The sequence below is a fragment of the Anoplopoma fimbria genome, chromosome 21 (genome assembly GCF_027596085.1).
Source record: "Anoplopoma fimbria isolate UVic2021 breed Golden Eagle Sablefish chromosome 21, Afim_UVic_2022, whole genome shotgun sequence".
Classification (NCBI taxonomy): Eukaryota; Metazoa; Chordata; class Actinopteri; order Perciformes; family Anoplopomatidae; genus Anoplopoma; species Anoplopoma fimbria.
The window spans coordinates 16,862,657-16,878,166 of NC_072469.1; the positions used below are offsets into that span (position 1 = coordinate 16,862,657).

A 15,510-nucleotide genomic window follows, 5' to 3' on the forward strand; every position below is an offset into this window, starting at 1 on the left:
GGCGGGTATTGGTGTGGACTAAAGCAAACAGGCTAACCAGTCCCCTTCTCCTCCTGAAGACGCTTTTAATGTGTTTTTCAGATTCTTACGAGAGTCCCTGGACGCCCTGCAATCCTCGTCTCAAATCCAAACAACAGAATGACGCAATTGAATTTCTTGGACCCATTAATTCCCTGTGGGCACTCCCCGTTTCTCCTGAAGTAAAGACCAGATCAGCCATCACAGATGCCAATCACTTCCAGGAAAGACAACTGTCCTATCGCAGTGTTAAATCCAGTCCATGGACCGATTAAGAGGTCTAATTTAAGACCTAGTTACTTCATCATTTGTTGGCAAATATGAATCATAATAATTAATACGTGTGGCTTCTTAATAATCAATGATCAAATGAAAAGAGGAATTAATATCAGCCAAAGAAGTTTGGGAAAGGATATATTTTCATTATAACAAACTGGCTACTAAGTTTATTGAAATAAATAATACTGTTAGTATTGCCTTTGCATTTCACACAAAACTGATTACATGTTTTAATATATCTAATCATAGCATAACACATAAACTACATGGTAGCTGGGGTAAAATAAGACTGCTGGGGTTATTTCAATCCACTCTGACTACAGAGTTCACAAACTCAGAGGCCACTTAGTTGATTAAACCTTACAATGTCCCTGTCTGGCTAACAGGATTAGTTAGAACCTCTCTCTCTCTCCCTGACAGTAACTCCTCCTGTACTAACAAACAGACAGACACGTAACATGCAAACAAACAGGACAAGATGCCAATATCAGTAAACTGTAGTTAGTTCGGGAATTATTTATTTAAGCAGATATTAACGCAGATCAAATATTATATCATGAGCATTATTTTTTAACAATTGTTATGAAAGATAATCTCTGCTAGACTTTGACATTGTCAAACTGAAAATATAGCCAATAAAAGCAGACAAACAATACAAAGGGAATTGGTAGATAAATATCAAATAAGCAGTTTCCCCTAGAGGCAGTAGTTGAGGTTCACAGACAGATTCAAATATTGAACATCTCATCAAAATAGTTTGGAAATATGTGTTATATATAAATAAGTACATTTTTGGAGTTTGAATCTGCTTGTTGTCTTAGTTAGGTGGGTTTTGTGGAGCAGTTTTGCTGATCTTGTGTTATCTGGTGATGTCACGCATGTCAAACAATATGGGCAATAACAGAAGCATCTGTTTTAAACAATACATCTTCAAATGACAGGAAATAAAGACTTAGTACAAAAGAGTAAGTAGTAAGAGGTTGAAAACAAAACTGTACATTCACTCCCAAAAAGGAGTTATAAAAAATAAGCTCACTACACTCCTCACTGGCCACCAGCAGCACTCTGTGGGGGAAAAAAACACAAAATATGGGTTTAGCAATCAGCATAACTGCAATAGCTTTTAAATTACGACATATAGATAGAAATGTAGGCATTGTTACCTTCATTTTGTTAATAATGTTCTGGTTGAAGTTTCCACCGAAAGCACGCAGCAGTTTGGGTGTGGGTGGTTTGGGTCCGAACAGCGCCAATCCTTTCTTCTTTTCCACCTCTGCTTTAGCTGCTGCTGGTCCCTTCGCCTTCATGAGTTTCCTGCAAGAGCAGAAACAGAGAAGCTGGCTAAACAAACAGCCTCGGACGTATTGGATATTGCAAAGCTTGATCAAATATATTGGTTCATAGAATGGAGATATGGCTGTGTTTAAAGAATTCTATCAGAAAAGTAGATATAAAAAGTTTCAATTTGCTGCTGAAAAACAGTAGTGTTCTGATTTATGAGAGAAATGTATTCGCATGTAGGTAATAACTGTCATCAAGTTCTGCAAGTCATTATTTTATTATTTAACGTTTTAAGAGGTTACTTATAGTAAAAACAATGGATAAACTTATTATATGTCAGCTGCATGTCAGAGTTTGTTAATTTGTTTTTTGATGGCCCCCCACCCCCCATAAAGATGGTAAATGAATAAGTCTTTGCATTGGAAAATGTGTGTTCATTTTTTGTTTTACTCTCATTTACACAATTATAATTGCATCACCACCTTCTTGACTTGTGACAGTGTGCAGGAGCTCCCCCAAGTGAGGGTGTGAGACAGCCTGACTCACCTTCCCTTCCTGGCCAACACTTTCTGAGACTCTGGGTAGTGCACCAGGATGTCAAACAGGTCTTTCTTCTCCAGAACAAAAAGGTTAGCGAAGCCGTAGGCTTTGACATTAGCTGTCCGCCTGTTCCCTCCATCTTTAGAGGATTGCAACAGACTGAGAAAGAAAAACATTTTATGACAAAAAATCCCTGAAAGTGTTCTTTGTGTATGGATTTTAATATATTATCTTCTAATGGGGAGCACATCTTTGCACATTAAAAAGGATGATATTTATCAAAGTGTGAAAACTACAATTAACAACGCTCTTAAGGGTTCTTTCCTCAGCCTATGTATTCGTTCTGACAATGACAAAGGCTGAACTTTCTAGTACCTGATTTCTCCAAACACACAGCCAGCCTTTAGTGTAACGAACACAATACTGTTGTCAGGTCCTCCAACCACCTGCACTGCTCCGCTTTTAATGATGTACATCTCTTTACCGATGTCGCCCTGCAGAGAGGGCAAAGTCATTTAAACATGCAAAAACATACTGAAGAATAGACAGTGGATATTTACACAAAGGTTTTATTTATGGGGTTTTCAAGGATGAAAAAGATTCAAATATTAAATTTCAGGTCACTATTTGATAAGAATGCGAACTCACTTTCTTCACTACAAAGTCTCCTGGTAAATAGACAATAGACTTGAGCCTCAGTAACATGTCCACCAACATCTGCTGGTCACACCCCTGTAGAGAAAAAACTATATTTTATTGAATTATTTTTAAGGGTGCAGTATGCTTGTTTTATTGCGTTTGTGGGGTCTTGAAAAGGCACCTTGAAAAGATCTATCTTCTGAAAGGTGGTCAGGTTGATGTCAACAGCGATGGCGGTTCTCATCACCAGAGGCATCTTATCCAGCAGCTCGGACTCATCTGAAAGCATCAAGATGAAAAAGGAGTTTATTCTGGGATCTTATACTTCTGGAGCTACAGAGGGAAGTAGAACCACTTTTTTAAGGTGATATATGTGAAGTACTAACTGGTTTCTTATACTTCAAGGCTTCCTAGTATCCGGTTAAAACTGAACTGAGCACTTTGTCCAGTGTTACTGACCCAGCATGCCCTGTGCGTCCCAGGTGTAGGTGTACCAGGTGCGGACTCGGTTCTGCACCAAAGAGGGGATGTGGTTGTTCACCATGTAGTCCACGGTGCCGTCCATGGAGGATCTAAAGTAGGTCTGTCCTGCTGTGGCTGCACCGATGACGTCTCTCATCTGAGGCAAGATGACGGTGAGAATAATCATAAACATCAACTGAGGAAAACTCTACTGTCAATTAGACAGCTTTTGTTGTTAAAATGCTACAATTACAACATTTACCAAGCTTTTTGACAGTCAAGACTTCACAGGGAACCAGTGAAATACAGTAACGGATGATGGGGTGTTAGTGAGTATGGTGAACTAGTATGGTAAGATGACTGATGATTGTCATTTCTAACACGAAGGGTTTCATTCATCGGTCACTACATTAACAAGACAAGTGGGAAAAGTCACGCTAATTTAGAGGTGCTAATTTCTATAAGGTTTCCAGAGGAACTGAGCATGCTGGGACTTTGACTCATGCTACGTGCAGAGAGTGTCTCTATGTTACCTGTCCAATCAAACTGGAGAACACAAAGACGCCCGTGAAAAAGTTAGTCATCTGAAAGGTAATCTCAAAGACGGTATGGGGTTCGTTAAGACCCCCGATGTTGATCAGACTGCGGACGGCATAGTAGTAACAACGCAGATACCTGTGAAGAGGGTGGGGGCGTTAGAGGGGCTGTCACAAACAACTCTATATGTCATGGGGTGGATTTTTGGGGACAAACAGATAGATGCATGTGTGCGCATGTGTTTGGGAGGAATTATTGTTATTTCTCCCTTTTTTTCCAAGTTTGTTCCCTTGATGTCTTGCTGCAAAGTTTTCACCAAAAAAATTGCAAATCAAAAGCAAAATAATCCAAACACTCATCATTAAAAAATGTAAATAATACTAATGAAAAAAAGAAATATAGGGCAATCAAAGATTGAACAAATATTACAAATAAACTACCTGGCCAAGAATGACGGACATAAAGAAAGCCCCAAAAAGGTAGTTTGTCATCTGAAAGATCTGTCCGAACATGGTGTCTGGAAATGGCAACTCAGCGATCATCAGCAGTGATTTCTCCGCATAGAAGAAGCAGCTGAGGTAACTACAGCAGCAGCAGCAGAGATGGAACATAGGAGACATTTTCAATTTGTGACCATCTTTGGATGTCTCAGTGATGAAGACAACTGGAACTCATTGTTTTCAGTGCAGCAATCAACTGTTTCAGTGCAGAAATCATTGCAGTGACTAAGAGCTCTGTGTTGTGTTTGATGCCCATGTCATCACACTTCCTCATGCATGGTAGCCTTATCAATTGTGTGTCTTAAAAAGCAAAAGAGGAATTACTCTTAACTCATCATAAATTAATAAATCATTAACTAAAATGAGTGTTGTAGTTAAATTAATGAATGCTCTGATGGTTAGGATGCTGTGAAAGTTTTTCCTTTTGAACTGGGAAGTGTCTTTTACAATGATTACATCACCGAAGTCTTCACTCCATTGCAGTTTGCAAATAGCGTAATCTTACTGCGCTTCACTAATGTGTTGACATAAGGTCAACATGTTTTCTTGAGACAAAAGGATCGCTTTTCATTTTGAATTTGACACAATGTGGTAAACTAGTAGCAGTGGTATTAAAGGTAGTGGTATTCTTATTTTAATAAAAGTCAGAAAGAGCACATTACAGATACTTAGATACACGTTTTAGAAGCATGCAATGAGGAGAAAAAACAAAAAAGAATGCCATACACTCAAACACAAGCAAGCATATAAAGGTTCTGTACTTACGCATTGCCCAGACCAGAATAGACCCATTTAGTTTTCCCGATGCCCTGGTATTCTGAAGCCACATAGTAAAAGCAAGCGTTGAGGTGGAGCATGAAGAGAAGATATCCGATGGTTCGAATCACTCTAATAGAAAAGAAAAGACTTGTCTGTCTATTTCACTGCCTGTATTCATTATTTCTACACATCCTAATGTTTTAAGACATAGTTTTCAGTTCTTTTTTTTAATGATGTACATATATGATAACAACAAAAATGACAATATCATGGTTGCTAAATTTATTTCATGTGACTAACCTCCAGATGTATGCCTTAGCCATGAGGCTCTCTAGACGATCGCTGAACTCAAAAAATGTATCCGCCTTGAGAAAAAGGATGAAAATGTCAGCCAAGGCAACCACAGGAAGGAAACAACATTTTTGATCAATTGATCTTTGTAACACATGAATAAATTCACCTTCAGCAGGCGATTGAATCTGAAAATGGATTTGAATCCGAACTGTAAGTACAACAAGTCGAATGGCAAGAGGGATATCATGTCCAGCTGTTGAGGAGAGACAGATGTGTGAGGTCACTAAGACGAGTTCATCCTAATGTTCGAAGTTCAAAGAATTCAAGTTACCGTACCACGAATCTCTCCGAATCTCTGTAGTTCTTCCTTGTCACCACTCTGTCTTTCTGAAAGGTAGAGAACAAATTGTCATTTGGTCATATCTTAAAGCATTCTCAGTATCAAGCTCCATTGGCCGGGGTTTTACCAGACTTACTATAATGTCTCCTGCTTTGACAAACTGTTTGCGGGCCTGGAAGATGATGGAGTCTGTGAGGTAGATGAAGTCGGCCAGCAAATCCATGACAAACCAGAAAGGGATGGCGCTCTCAGTGTGGTAGGGGAAACACAGACGGGCTGTAATGAACCAGGTGTTGTAGTTGAAGGCCAGCGTCACCAAGCTCAGCCAGGCGATGTAGCGACGGTCTGTGAAAGGGTCAATGGTGTACCCCAGCACCGGGTCCATCAGGGCCTCAATTGGCTTCAGCACAATGTCCACCGAAGACCAGGCGGCTTCTTTGAACTTGGTCTTCAAATCCTTCTCCTCCTTTTTCTCCAAATTGGCCTCCTCTGTTTTCTTTTTCTCCTCATCCTCTTTCTTCTTCTGATCGGCCTCCTTCTTTTTCTTCTCCTGCTCCTCTTTCTTCTTCTTATCGGCTTCTTCCTTCTTTATGCGCTCCTCCTCTGCCTGCTGCTTCCTCTCCTCTATGACTTTTGTGTATTTGTCTTTGTGCATCAAAGGTGCTGAATGGACAATATTAAGACTGAGTGTGCTTAAACATATAATTCAGATTTAAATATTCATAATTTGAAGATATGAAGCTTTGAGAAGCTCTATACTGGGTGTTTGTACTCACTGACAGGGGGGCTGATCTCTGGGGATGAAGCATATTGATCATGCACCTTCTCCTTATAGAGATCCAGTCTCTCTCTCATGCGTTTGATTATGGATCTGAGCTGCTCGTCTGAATACTTATTGATGACAATGGGAGCAGGTGGAGGAGGGGCCGACTCCTGTCTGAAGATGAAAAATAACATCAGAAAAAAATTAGACACACAATCTTGTTTTTAATCTCATAATAATGGAAGAGGGTAAATTGGCCAGTTATTTGTGTAATGAGGGAGATAGCACAATATTTATAGACTAGTCTGAGGGGACGTTCTAGAGTAAAACAGTTGTAACTTAGTGACTGTAATCAATATTTTCAATATTTTTCAATATCTATTGAGATTTTAGGGTCTTTCAGTTCATTGTTTTTGGTTTTCAGGAGCGCAGCTTCACTGTTTTGGCTCTCTCTCTCTCACTACTCTCTTAGCATAGTTATTTTCACTCTTTACCAATGCATTTTTGATCAATGAGAAACATTTTAGATTGGTTATGTATGCTGCTAAAATGGCCTTAGTTAGTCTTGTACAGAAAACCCATTCAGTGAAGCTGCCTATCGGGCCCACACAAGGGCCTTTCAAACATGGTGTCGCATTAGCCAGCTAGAAATGAATGTGGCCAAGACAAGACAATTAATAAACTGCAAAAAGCAAGATTTGAAATTAGAGCCAGTTACACTTGATGAACTTGAAATACCTCGGTACAGTTCTTAAGTATATTATGAAGAGATGCTCACAGCGACATTATCCTCTCAGGAAACGTAGTGGCCTTGGTGTTAGTCAGCTGATTTTAAAACTAGTGTACAGAACTATTGTTAATAGTGTTTAAACGTTTCACCTGCCTGCCTGGTACGGTCACCTAGACTTTGTATCTAAGAATACACTTTCTGCAATTGTGTCAATGGTATGGAAATTAGTTGCCAAACACTGAAAGCCAGTCTGAGCTTTCTGGGAACTAAATATGTATTTGATAAGTTCTTCATCCTCAGGTGTTAATATTCTAAACATGACTGTGAGTAGAATGAGTAGAAACTGACCTGGAATATGGCTATATGCTTGTTTTAAATTTCCACCCTGGTGGACAATATAGATATATTGTATTGTATTGTATCATTTTTGGGCCAGAGTTGGCCGCTGTTTCAGTAGATAAAAGCTCCATAAAACCAACTGTTCACTCCCAGCTCACCACCAAACAGCAGACAGACACAGTGAGTGAAAAGCTGGCGAACATAGTGGAGAATTTAGAAGCTAAAGAACAGAACCAGATATTTCCCTAAGTATTAAGTTGCGACCAAAAACAGACGTTAGATTGGACTAACATTTGCCAAGGTACCAGGAAAAAAAACTGCAACAAATGAAAATGTTAATGCACCAGCTGAATGTCTAAACGGCCAACTTTGTGCTGTTAAGTTGTCGATATCAACATAAGCTTATATGTCACTGTTGTGTTTACAGCTTTTTTTCCTCTGGCTAAAAAAAACACCTACAAGTATGAGAGGGGCTTGCATCTATGCATTTTAATTCCAGCAAACTATCCACACTACTGTGGCTGGTTTAATTACTGTCTACTTCATGTCAGGGGCTTGCATCTATGCTATTTTGTCCACAAACTGCATTTTCCACACTATTGCATGGTTTAATACTGTCTACAGTGGACATCATGTCAGAGCAAATCAGTAAAACCAGCAACTGCAGTGTATTTATGTCAAGTCATACTGTGGCTGGTTTAATTAGTCTACTTCATGTCAGAGCAAATCAGTAAAACCAGCAACTGCAGTGACTACAGTCATTTCCTGTCCACAGGAACTGCTTTTCACACATGGCCTAGCATAGCAATTGTAATTTGTAATGTCAAATAAAGACATTCATACTGTGGAATGGCATTTTAAGTGTAGAGGCTCAGCGGACAAAGACACAGGAAACTTCAGCCTCAGCAGTAGAGACAGGAGAGGGGGACATCTGTGCCCATATGTCGCCTCCTAGTGGACATAACTCAGCATTACATCTGGCTGACAGGAGGAGCAAGATGTATTTATGTCAAGTCATGCGAATGAAATGTTTAACTTAAGCACTTTCATGAAATCAAAGACAAGAACCTATTCTTATGACAGTTTACGACAAGTAAAACAGAAAGGCACAGCGATGACACCACTTCCTTTTCACTGACATAGTGTAGGAAGTACTACATTATGGCTGCACTATGCTGATGTGGAGCACTGTCCTCCACAGTTGAATGCTACACATTAGTTGTATTAGTGAGGGAAACACAGTGAAAGAAAGTGATTTTGGAGGCTGTTAGACCTCAACTCAAAGGATACTAAGATGCTTATCTGCTTTTTGCCAAAACTGCAGCTGTGGTTTAATCTTTTGTGGCACTGATATCAAAGAGGGAAGGCAAAACAACAGAAACACCTCTCCAGCCTCCAAAACGACTATGCAAAAACCGGACATTATAACCTTCATGAAGGTATTATTTATTGAAGGACTGTCATATTAGCATAATTTTCAGCTGAGTGCACCTTAGAAGTTAGTTAGCAGGATAAATAAGTAATACGTTTATTTTATATAGATAGAAAAAGAACACACCTAAACACATTGTCAGTTGTGCGTTGTGTGAGTTTAGACATATGCATCGAAACAATCATATTTAAATTTTTGTCCATCATAATATAAATATCTGTTTTGTTTTAACGTCCAAGATCACACAGATTTTACTGATTGAAATGTAGTTTTCAAAATAAAGGTCTGACTCAAGTACCCCCAACTAAGATTCTCAAACTGTGCTTCACATAGAGCTCCTCCTCAGTCTTTTCACCCCTCCTTTATTATCCACTGATGAATTATTAACAGCATTTCTCATCATTTGGAAAAGTAAAATGTGTTTACAACTGATAGGATCAGCCAAACGTGTCGCCTTCATGGTTTTTATTGCTTGGCCAGAAGCAGACCTGATGAGCTTCTTAAACCTAAAAAGCTGAAAAGCTTTTAATCCACTTTCAGGTCATCCCCTGTCTTAATATGCAGGTTGCACCAGGGGATAAAGATATCACATGTTAGGTTCTCTGCGCTTTGTCTCTCTCTCCTTCTCTCTCTGGGATCTTGCCAGGGCATTTGATTAATTAGTGTCCATTCGGGAATTAATTTGATACCTGTTTGTGGTGTCGGTGTCTTGGCAGGCGTGTGTTTGGTAAGCTAAAGTGGAGTTTTCTCTTGAGATAAATACCCTACATCTACTCTCTTTAATTGCCCATGCTTCCGTTATACTGACAGTGCATCTCCCCTGCAATCAAAATGTCAGATCAGGTAGAAAATACAAAGATAAAGGTGTGTTGTTTTGTCTGTGATTGTTGCAAACATCTTGAAACTAAATAAACTGCCAAGGGTGCAGATCCTACCCCTCAGGTCCAGCTTGATCAGGGTTAGATGGAGCCAGAGCTGGAGTTGGTGCTGGAGCTGGGGCCGGAGTTGATTCTGGGAAAGGGGAACAATCCTAAATCACATTTCATCACTTGATTTTTGTAATGATAATTTTTAAAACCTTGAATTTTATCATTTTCTATTTTACAGGTTGAATTTTATTTACTCATTTGTTTTGTTTTACTCTGCTTCCCTGTAACTTAGTTTTTAGCAAAGTGCTACACAAATAACATAATTATTATAAAATTAAGTCAGTTGAAGCCTCTAGCAGTTACTTAAGAATTTGAATGATGCTTTAAAGTTCACATGGCAATAACGAATCCCAAGAAAATCAAAAATGTATAATAAAAATCACATTTCTAGTATGACAGAGCTCAATATGAAGCAATCAGGCAAAACACCTGCATCTGTGCTGCACTAGTTAAATACAGACATGCTAAACGGGAGAAAAACGGGAGAAAGACTGAAGAGAAGTTATGAAAGAGATTCATAATGTCCAAAAGGGTTGCATGTGATACAACTAAGGGTTGTTTAGGGGTTAAGTTGCACCTTTAATCTGCTGTCCTGGCTGACAGGACCTAGATTTATGAAAGACCCACTGAGCTTGATGCTACAGTTGCAGGTGCAAGACAGGTGTCTAAACTAAAGGCAACACAATTAACAATGTTATAGAGCTCAAAAAGCAGGTACATTGATGTTTGGATAGAAAAGTTGAACAACTTGAACTTTTCATATTGATAATCTGTCAACAGTCAACGACTGTGCCTCTCTGTTGTCTTGAAGATCTGATTTTCTTTTTTATCAATATCGCAGCCTTACAAGTGCACACAAAGCTGATTGCAGACACTTTGGAGCTCAATGATTCTCTCCAACTTTTGTTTTGAAAAATTACAGCAATAAGGATAAAATAATGATTTGAGAACAATTGTAAACATTTGTGAGCTTGCAAGTAAGTGATGGGTTCATTTTAGCAGAAAGTGAAAACATATTCATGAACTCTTTGTATGATTCGGTCCACCCATACAGTTTTAACCACAGGCTTCGGTGGAGAGATGAAGGACAGTGAACTCAATTTGAAGGAAAGCTCGTCTGACACAAAGCAAAACAAAAACAGACATGAAATAATACTCTTTCTAAATTTCAGCCTCTCCAAGGAATGATGACTTACCCTGCGGTTTGTCCACTTTCTTGGTCTCATTCTCCTTATCAGCTGGCTTCTCCTCCTACAAGATAAATCAACATTTTCCACATAGTCGGATGCTCGCCTTCATTAGTCAAACCACGGTCATTAGAGAGACATTTTAATTAAGAACGCCTTTTTAAGGAAAAGTGAATTTAGCATTTGACAAATTACTCCCTTGCCCGATCTCGACTCTCTTAAAAACAAGATGTGTTTGTGATTAAATAAATTCAAAAGTGCCCGTCGGGTAATGAACGATTTCAATGGTGTCCATGAAATGGAACAATTTCATTTGATTCTTTGTTGGCAAGAGTACTGAGCATTTGAATGGATGGGGGAGCAGATATGAAGCCACTGCCTGGATCTTAGTGGAAACCTATATTGAAATTGCTGCATTACAGGCTTGATACAATACTTCATTTTTTGTGGTCATACTCGATTTCAGTCTTGGCTGCTACTGCTGTCACTGACTCATACTGAACAGTACGACAGCTATTGAACACTTGTCAGGGCATCACGCAAGAACCCAATGCCCTTTGAAACACTAGATATGCAGTTTATAATGCCATTTACTCACTGAATATACAGCACACTGTTTTTTATTTTCAAACAAGTCTTACCTTGGCTGGAGCTGGAGCTGGAGCTGGAGCTGGAGCTGGAGCTGGAGCTGGAGGCGGAGCAGGAGCAGGAGTCGGGTCAGGAGTCCCCGAAGCTGCTGGCACCTGCGGGCCTCTGAGGAGACCCTTCAACTTGCCAAACATGTCTTGAATCCTAAAGGTGCATCTGCTTTGCTGTGAAGGGTACTGATTCCTAAGGAGCTGAAAGATCCCCCTGCTGGATTAACCCTCTCTTTTCTCTCCGTCTACCTTTTCTTCTCCTCCTCTTTCATAAACGAGTGAGCTTCGATGGTATTACTGCTTTTAACCAGCACTAAGACTCTTGCATAGAGAATAGCCCCAAGCATCACCAGCAACATCTCATATAAGATCCCATTAGGCTTACAGGTGAACACTAAAGCAGGGCTTAGGGCAGGGTATACAGACTGCATGTATGTGGTGCACATACAGACCACATGCACCGTTGCACTTAAGGTAAATGAAATGCTACTGCTCATGTTGTGAGCTGCTTCAACCCACGTCTTGGTAAATGCACTTCAGCCCAATTCTTCAATTGGCTATAGGCAGTAAGAAATGTATCTAAGCACAAGACACTTTAGCGCAACAAGTTTTAGTGAAAAAACTTGGTTTTCCCAGTGACTTCAGGGAGATAATGTGGAATCCTCTTCATTGTTAAATTGTAAAAGTATTTACAATTTAACATCATAAGGTTTTTCACTTACTTCAATACAGTTGGGATGTTGCACCAGGAATCTACTTTTAAGAACATGCTGGAACAAAACATACAGTAGCTGATGACATGCATTGATGCAGTATGCGCTACAGTCCAGGATTGAAAACTTAAGAAGTGACTGGAAGAGAAATGGTCCTGCTCTCATTGATTTCCTCATGAATGATGACAGAGAAGTATTGCAGAGAGTAGCTGATGGTCTCAGTTTAAAATGATACAGTGCAGTTTGATGTGACAAATTAAAATTATATTTGCAATTAATATACTTTGTGGCTCAAACATACAGCATTTTGAAATGACGCTTGTGCGCTTACATATTTGACCTTCAGCACGTGCTCAAAGTAGCACAAGATACACACCAAATGGGGACCAACCAATTCAAATACTGCTCTCTCAAAATCTAAAATGTTTTGCTATATGTTTCGTCTTTGTAGCAGTCTACCAGTACATATCAGCACTCTGAGACAGTCTAACGGTGATTCATAGTATAAAGACTCCACATCACGAATACATTACGCCGGTTTCATAATCAGCATGATGCACGTAGGGCCATTTCCACCCATAAATATCTCTCCATTGTCATTTTCATTATCTTTGCATATTTTCTTGTTTTCATTTAGCCCTTATCTCATACGCTTGCTTGGCATTAAGAATTAAATTACACCACTATCGCCCACCCACTCAGCCCCATATTCTGCTGTTCCATTCCTCTTGTCAAGCGGGGGAACAACCAACGAAATGCCACAGTGATGCAGACGGGGCTTGACTCAGCCGTGGGCTCCGTGTAATGTATCTCAGAGCGTTCTCAAGGACCATTGACTTGTCTGGTGCAGAGAAGAGAGAGGATGAGTGGAAGAGGAAGAGGGTGAGTGGAGATGCACTTTTGTCATGCCTCTCCATCTTTCCTCTGTCTAGTGATTGAGGGAGATAGGTCATTAGATCCTCCATATATCTTCCATTAATCTAATTAAGCCTTGGGGGTTGGGCCTAGCCCCTGACATTGCTGTGTAAGAGCTCAGCACATATTAAAAAGAGCAAATCATCCGTCTGGTTTGTTGTTTTTCCTCACTGTGCACTAAGGGAAAGGTGAAGAAAACCATTCAATGAACTTGTTTTGTGGTAGAATTTTCAGTGCATGACTCATGTAAAAGGTGATTTAAGGAGATGAATGACTGCAATTGCAATATAATATCAGATTAAACCCTGACCTTTTACCTTCTCACACGAACACACACTCCACCACATTGCTCTGACAGCTGCATGTAGGCAATATATCAGTTCCCCCTGTCAGTCAGCAGCAGAATGACAATAGACATTGACAGTGTAACAGCTAGAGCTAAATTTATAGCTCAAAGTGGAGGAGGCTGAATTCTCCGGTGGCCAGTGACATATGACTCACCGCTCTAATTGGCATAATACAGAGCTGCTCTCAACCAGGGGTCTGGAAATTATAAGAAGGTCTAACCAACGGAGGCCAATTCATAGAGTAATCTTTGAAGCAAATGCCACAATGATTACTCCTTCAACAATGCCATAAAAATCAAGCACTGTTCAATTACTATGTGAGGGGTCTCCCTTCAGTATAGAGAAGTAGGAGGTAAAGTGGCAGTGATTTTTTTTTTGTCGAAAAAAGGCTGTTTGAGGGACTTTTTCAGTTTACTGAAAGAGAACACTTATCCCAGTGTCTGGAGTTTGAAATATTCAAGACTTTTTTTTTGTCTGGTGTTATTTGAAGTCGACGGGTCTCAACAACTTGATCATAGTTAAGGTAAAGGCTGTGTAAGCTTAAAAGTGTATTTCATTTGACTGTGGCTGACTGTAACATTTAGCTTTAGATTGTCTGAATGGTTAAATAGGTTGTGTGGTGCGACCTCACATAATATTGGTTATATAGTTTCTTTCAGGTACTGTATGACAACCCCTTCTTGTCTAATTTCAGCTCTAAGAGTCTTTGGATGGGTGCAAAAATCAGTTGCTTAACAGGCTGGTTTACCTAAGCTTTTTCCGTTTTTTGGGAGCAGTGAGAGTGAAAGAAAAATAGCAAGAATGACCTGAAAGAAACTAAAACGCTTTGGGGAAATGGAGAGTTGGGTGACAAAATATAAAAAAAAAGAATCCAGAAAATCACATTATATAAAAGTTATAAATTGATTTGCATTTGATTGAGTGAAATAAGTATTTGAGCCCCTACCAACCAGCAAGAATTCTGGCTCCCACAGACCGGTTAGATTAGTCCTCTCACTTTAAGAAAGTACTCTGAATCTCAACTCGTTACCTGTATAAAAGACACCTGTCCACAGAATCAATCAATCAGATTCCAACTTCTCCACCATGGGCAAGACCAAAGAGCTGTCGAAGGACGTCAGGGAAAAGACTGTAGACCTGCACAAGGCTGGAATGGGCTACAAGACCATCGGAAAGCAGCTTGGTGAGAAGGAGACAACTGTTGGTGCGATTATTCGGAAATGGAAGAAACACAAAATGACCATCAATCGCCCTCGGTCTGGGGCTCCACGCAAGATCTCGCCTCGTGGGGTATCGATGATCATGAGAAAGGTTAGGGATCAGCCCAGAACTACACGGGAGGAACTTGTTAATGATCTCAAGACAGCTGGGACCACAGTCACCAAGAAAACCATTGGTAACACACTACGCCGTAATGGATTAAAATCCTGCAGCGCCCGCAAGGTCCCCCTGCTCAAGAAGGCACATGTACAGGCCCGTCTGAAGTCTGCCAATGAACACCTGAATGATTCAGAGAAGGCTTGGGAGAAGGTAATGTGGTCAGATGAGACCAAAATCGAGCTATTTGGCATCAACTCAACTCGCCGTGTTTGGAGGAAGAGAAATGCTGATTATAACCCCAAGAACACCATCCCCACCATCAAGCATGGAGGTGGAAACATTATGCTTTGGGGGTGTTTCTCTGCTAAGGGGACAGGACGACTTCACCACATCAAGGGGAGGATGGACGGGGCCATGTACCGTGAAATCTTGGGCGACAACCTCCTTCCCTCAGCCAGGACACTGAAAATGGGTCGTGGATGGGTCTTCCAGCACGACAATGACCCAAAACATACGGCCAAGGCAACAAAGGAGTGGCTCAAGAAGAA

General features: G+C 40.1%; 1 protein-coding gene across 1 annotated transcript; it reads right to left on the reverse strand.

Annotated features, from left to right (window-relative positions):
• Window positions 1-1,341: 1,341 nt before the first annotated feature.
• On the reverse strand, window positions 1,342-11,811 carry LOC129111118 (cyclic nucleotide-gated cation channel beta-3-like). Its single transcript, XM_054623409.1, has 17 exons — window positions 11,671-11,811; window positions 11,039-11,093; window positions 9,849-9,924; window positions 6,426-6,586; window positions 5,786-6,312; window positions 5,646-5,696; window positions 5,476-5,562; window positions 5,316-5,380; window positions 5,022-5,144; window positions 3,753-3,894; window positions 3,217-3,376; window positions 2,939-3,036; window positions 2,767-2,850; window positions 2,494-2,612; window positions 2,125-2,277; window positions 1,461-1,611; window positions 1,342-1,362 (listed from the first exon to the last, which is right to left on the reverse strand). Exons 1-17 carry the CDS (start codon window positions 11,809-11,811, stop codon window positions 1,342-1,344), a joined length of 2,214 nt encoding a protein of 737 aa, XP_054479384.1.
• Between the last annotated feature and the right edge of the window lie 3,699 nt (window positions 11,812-15,510).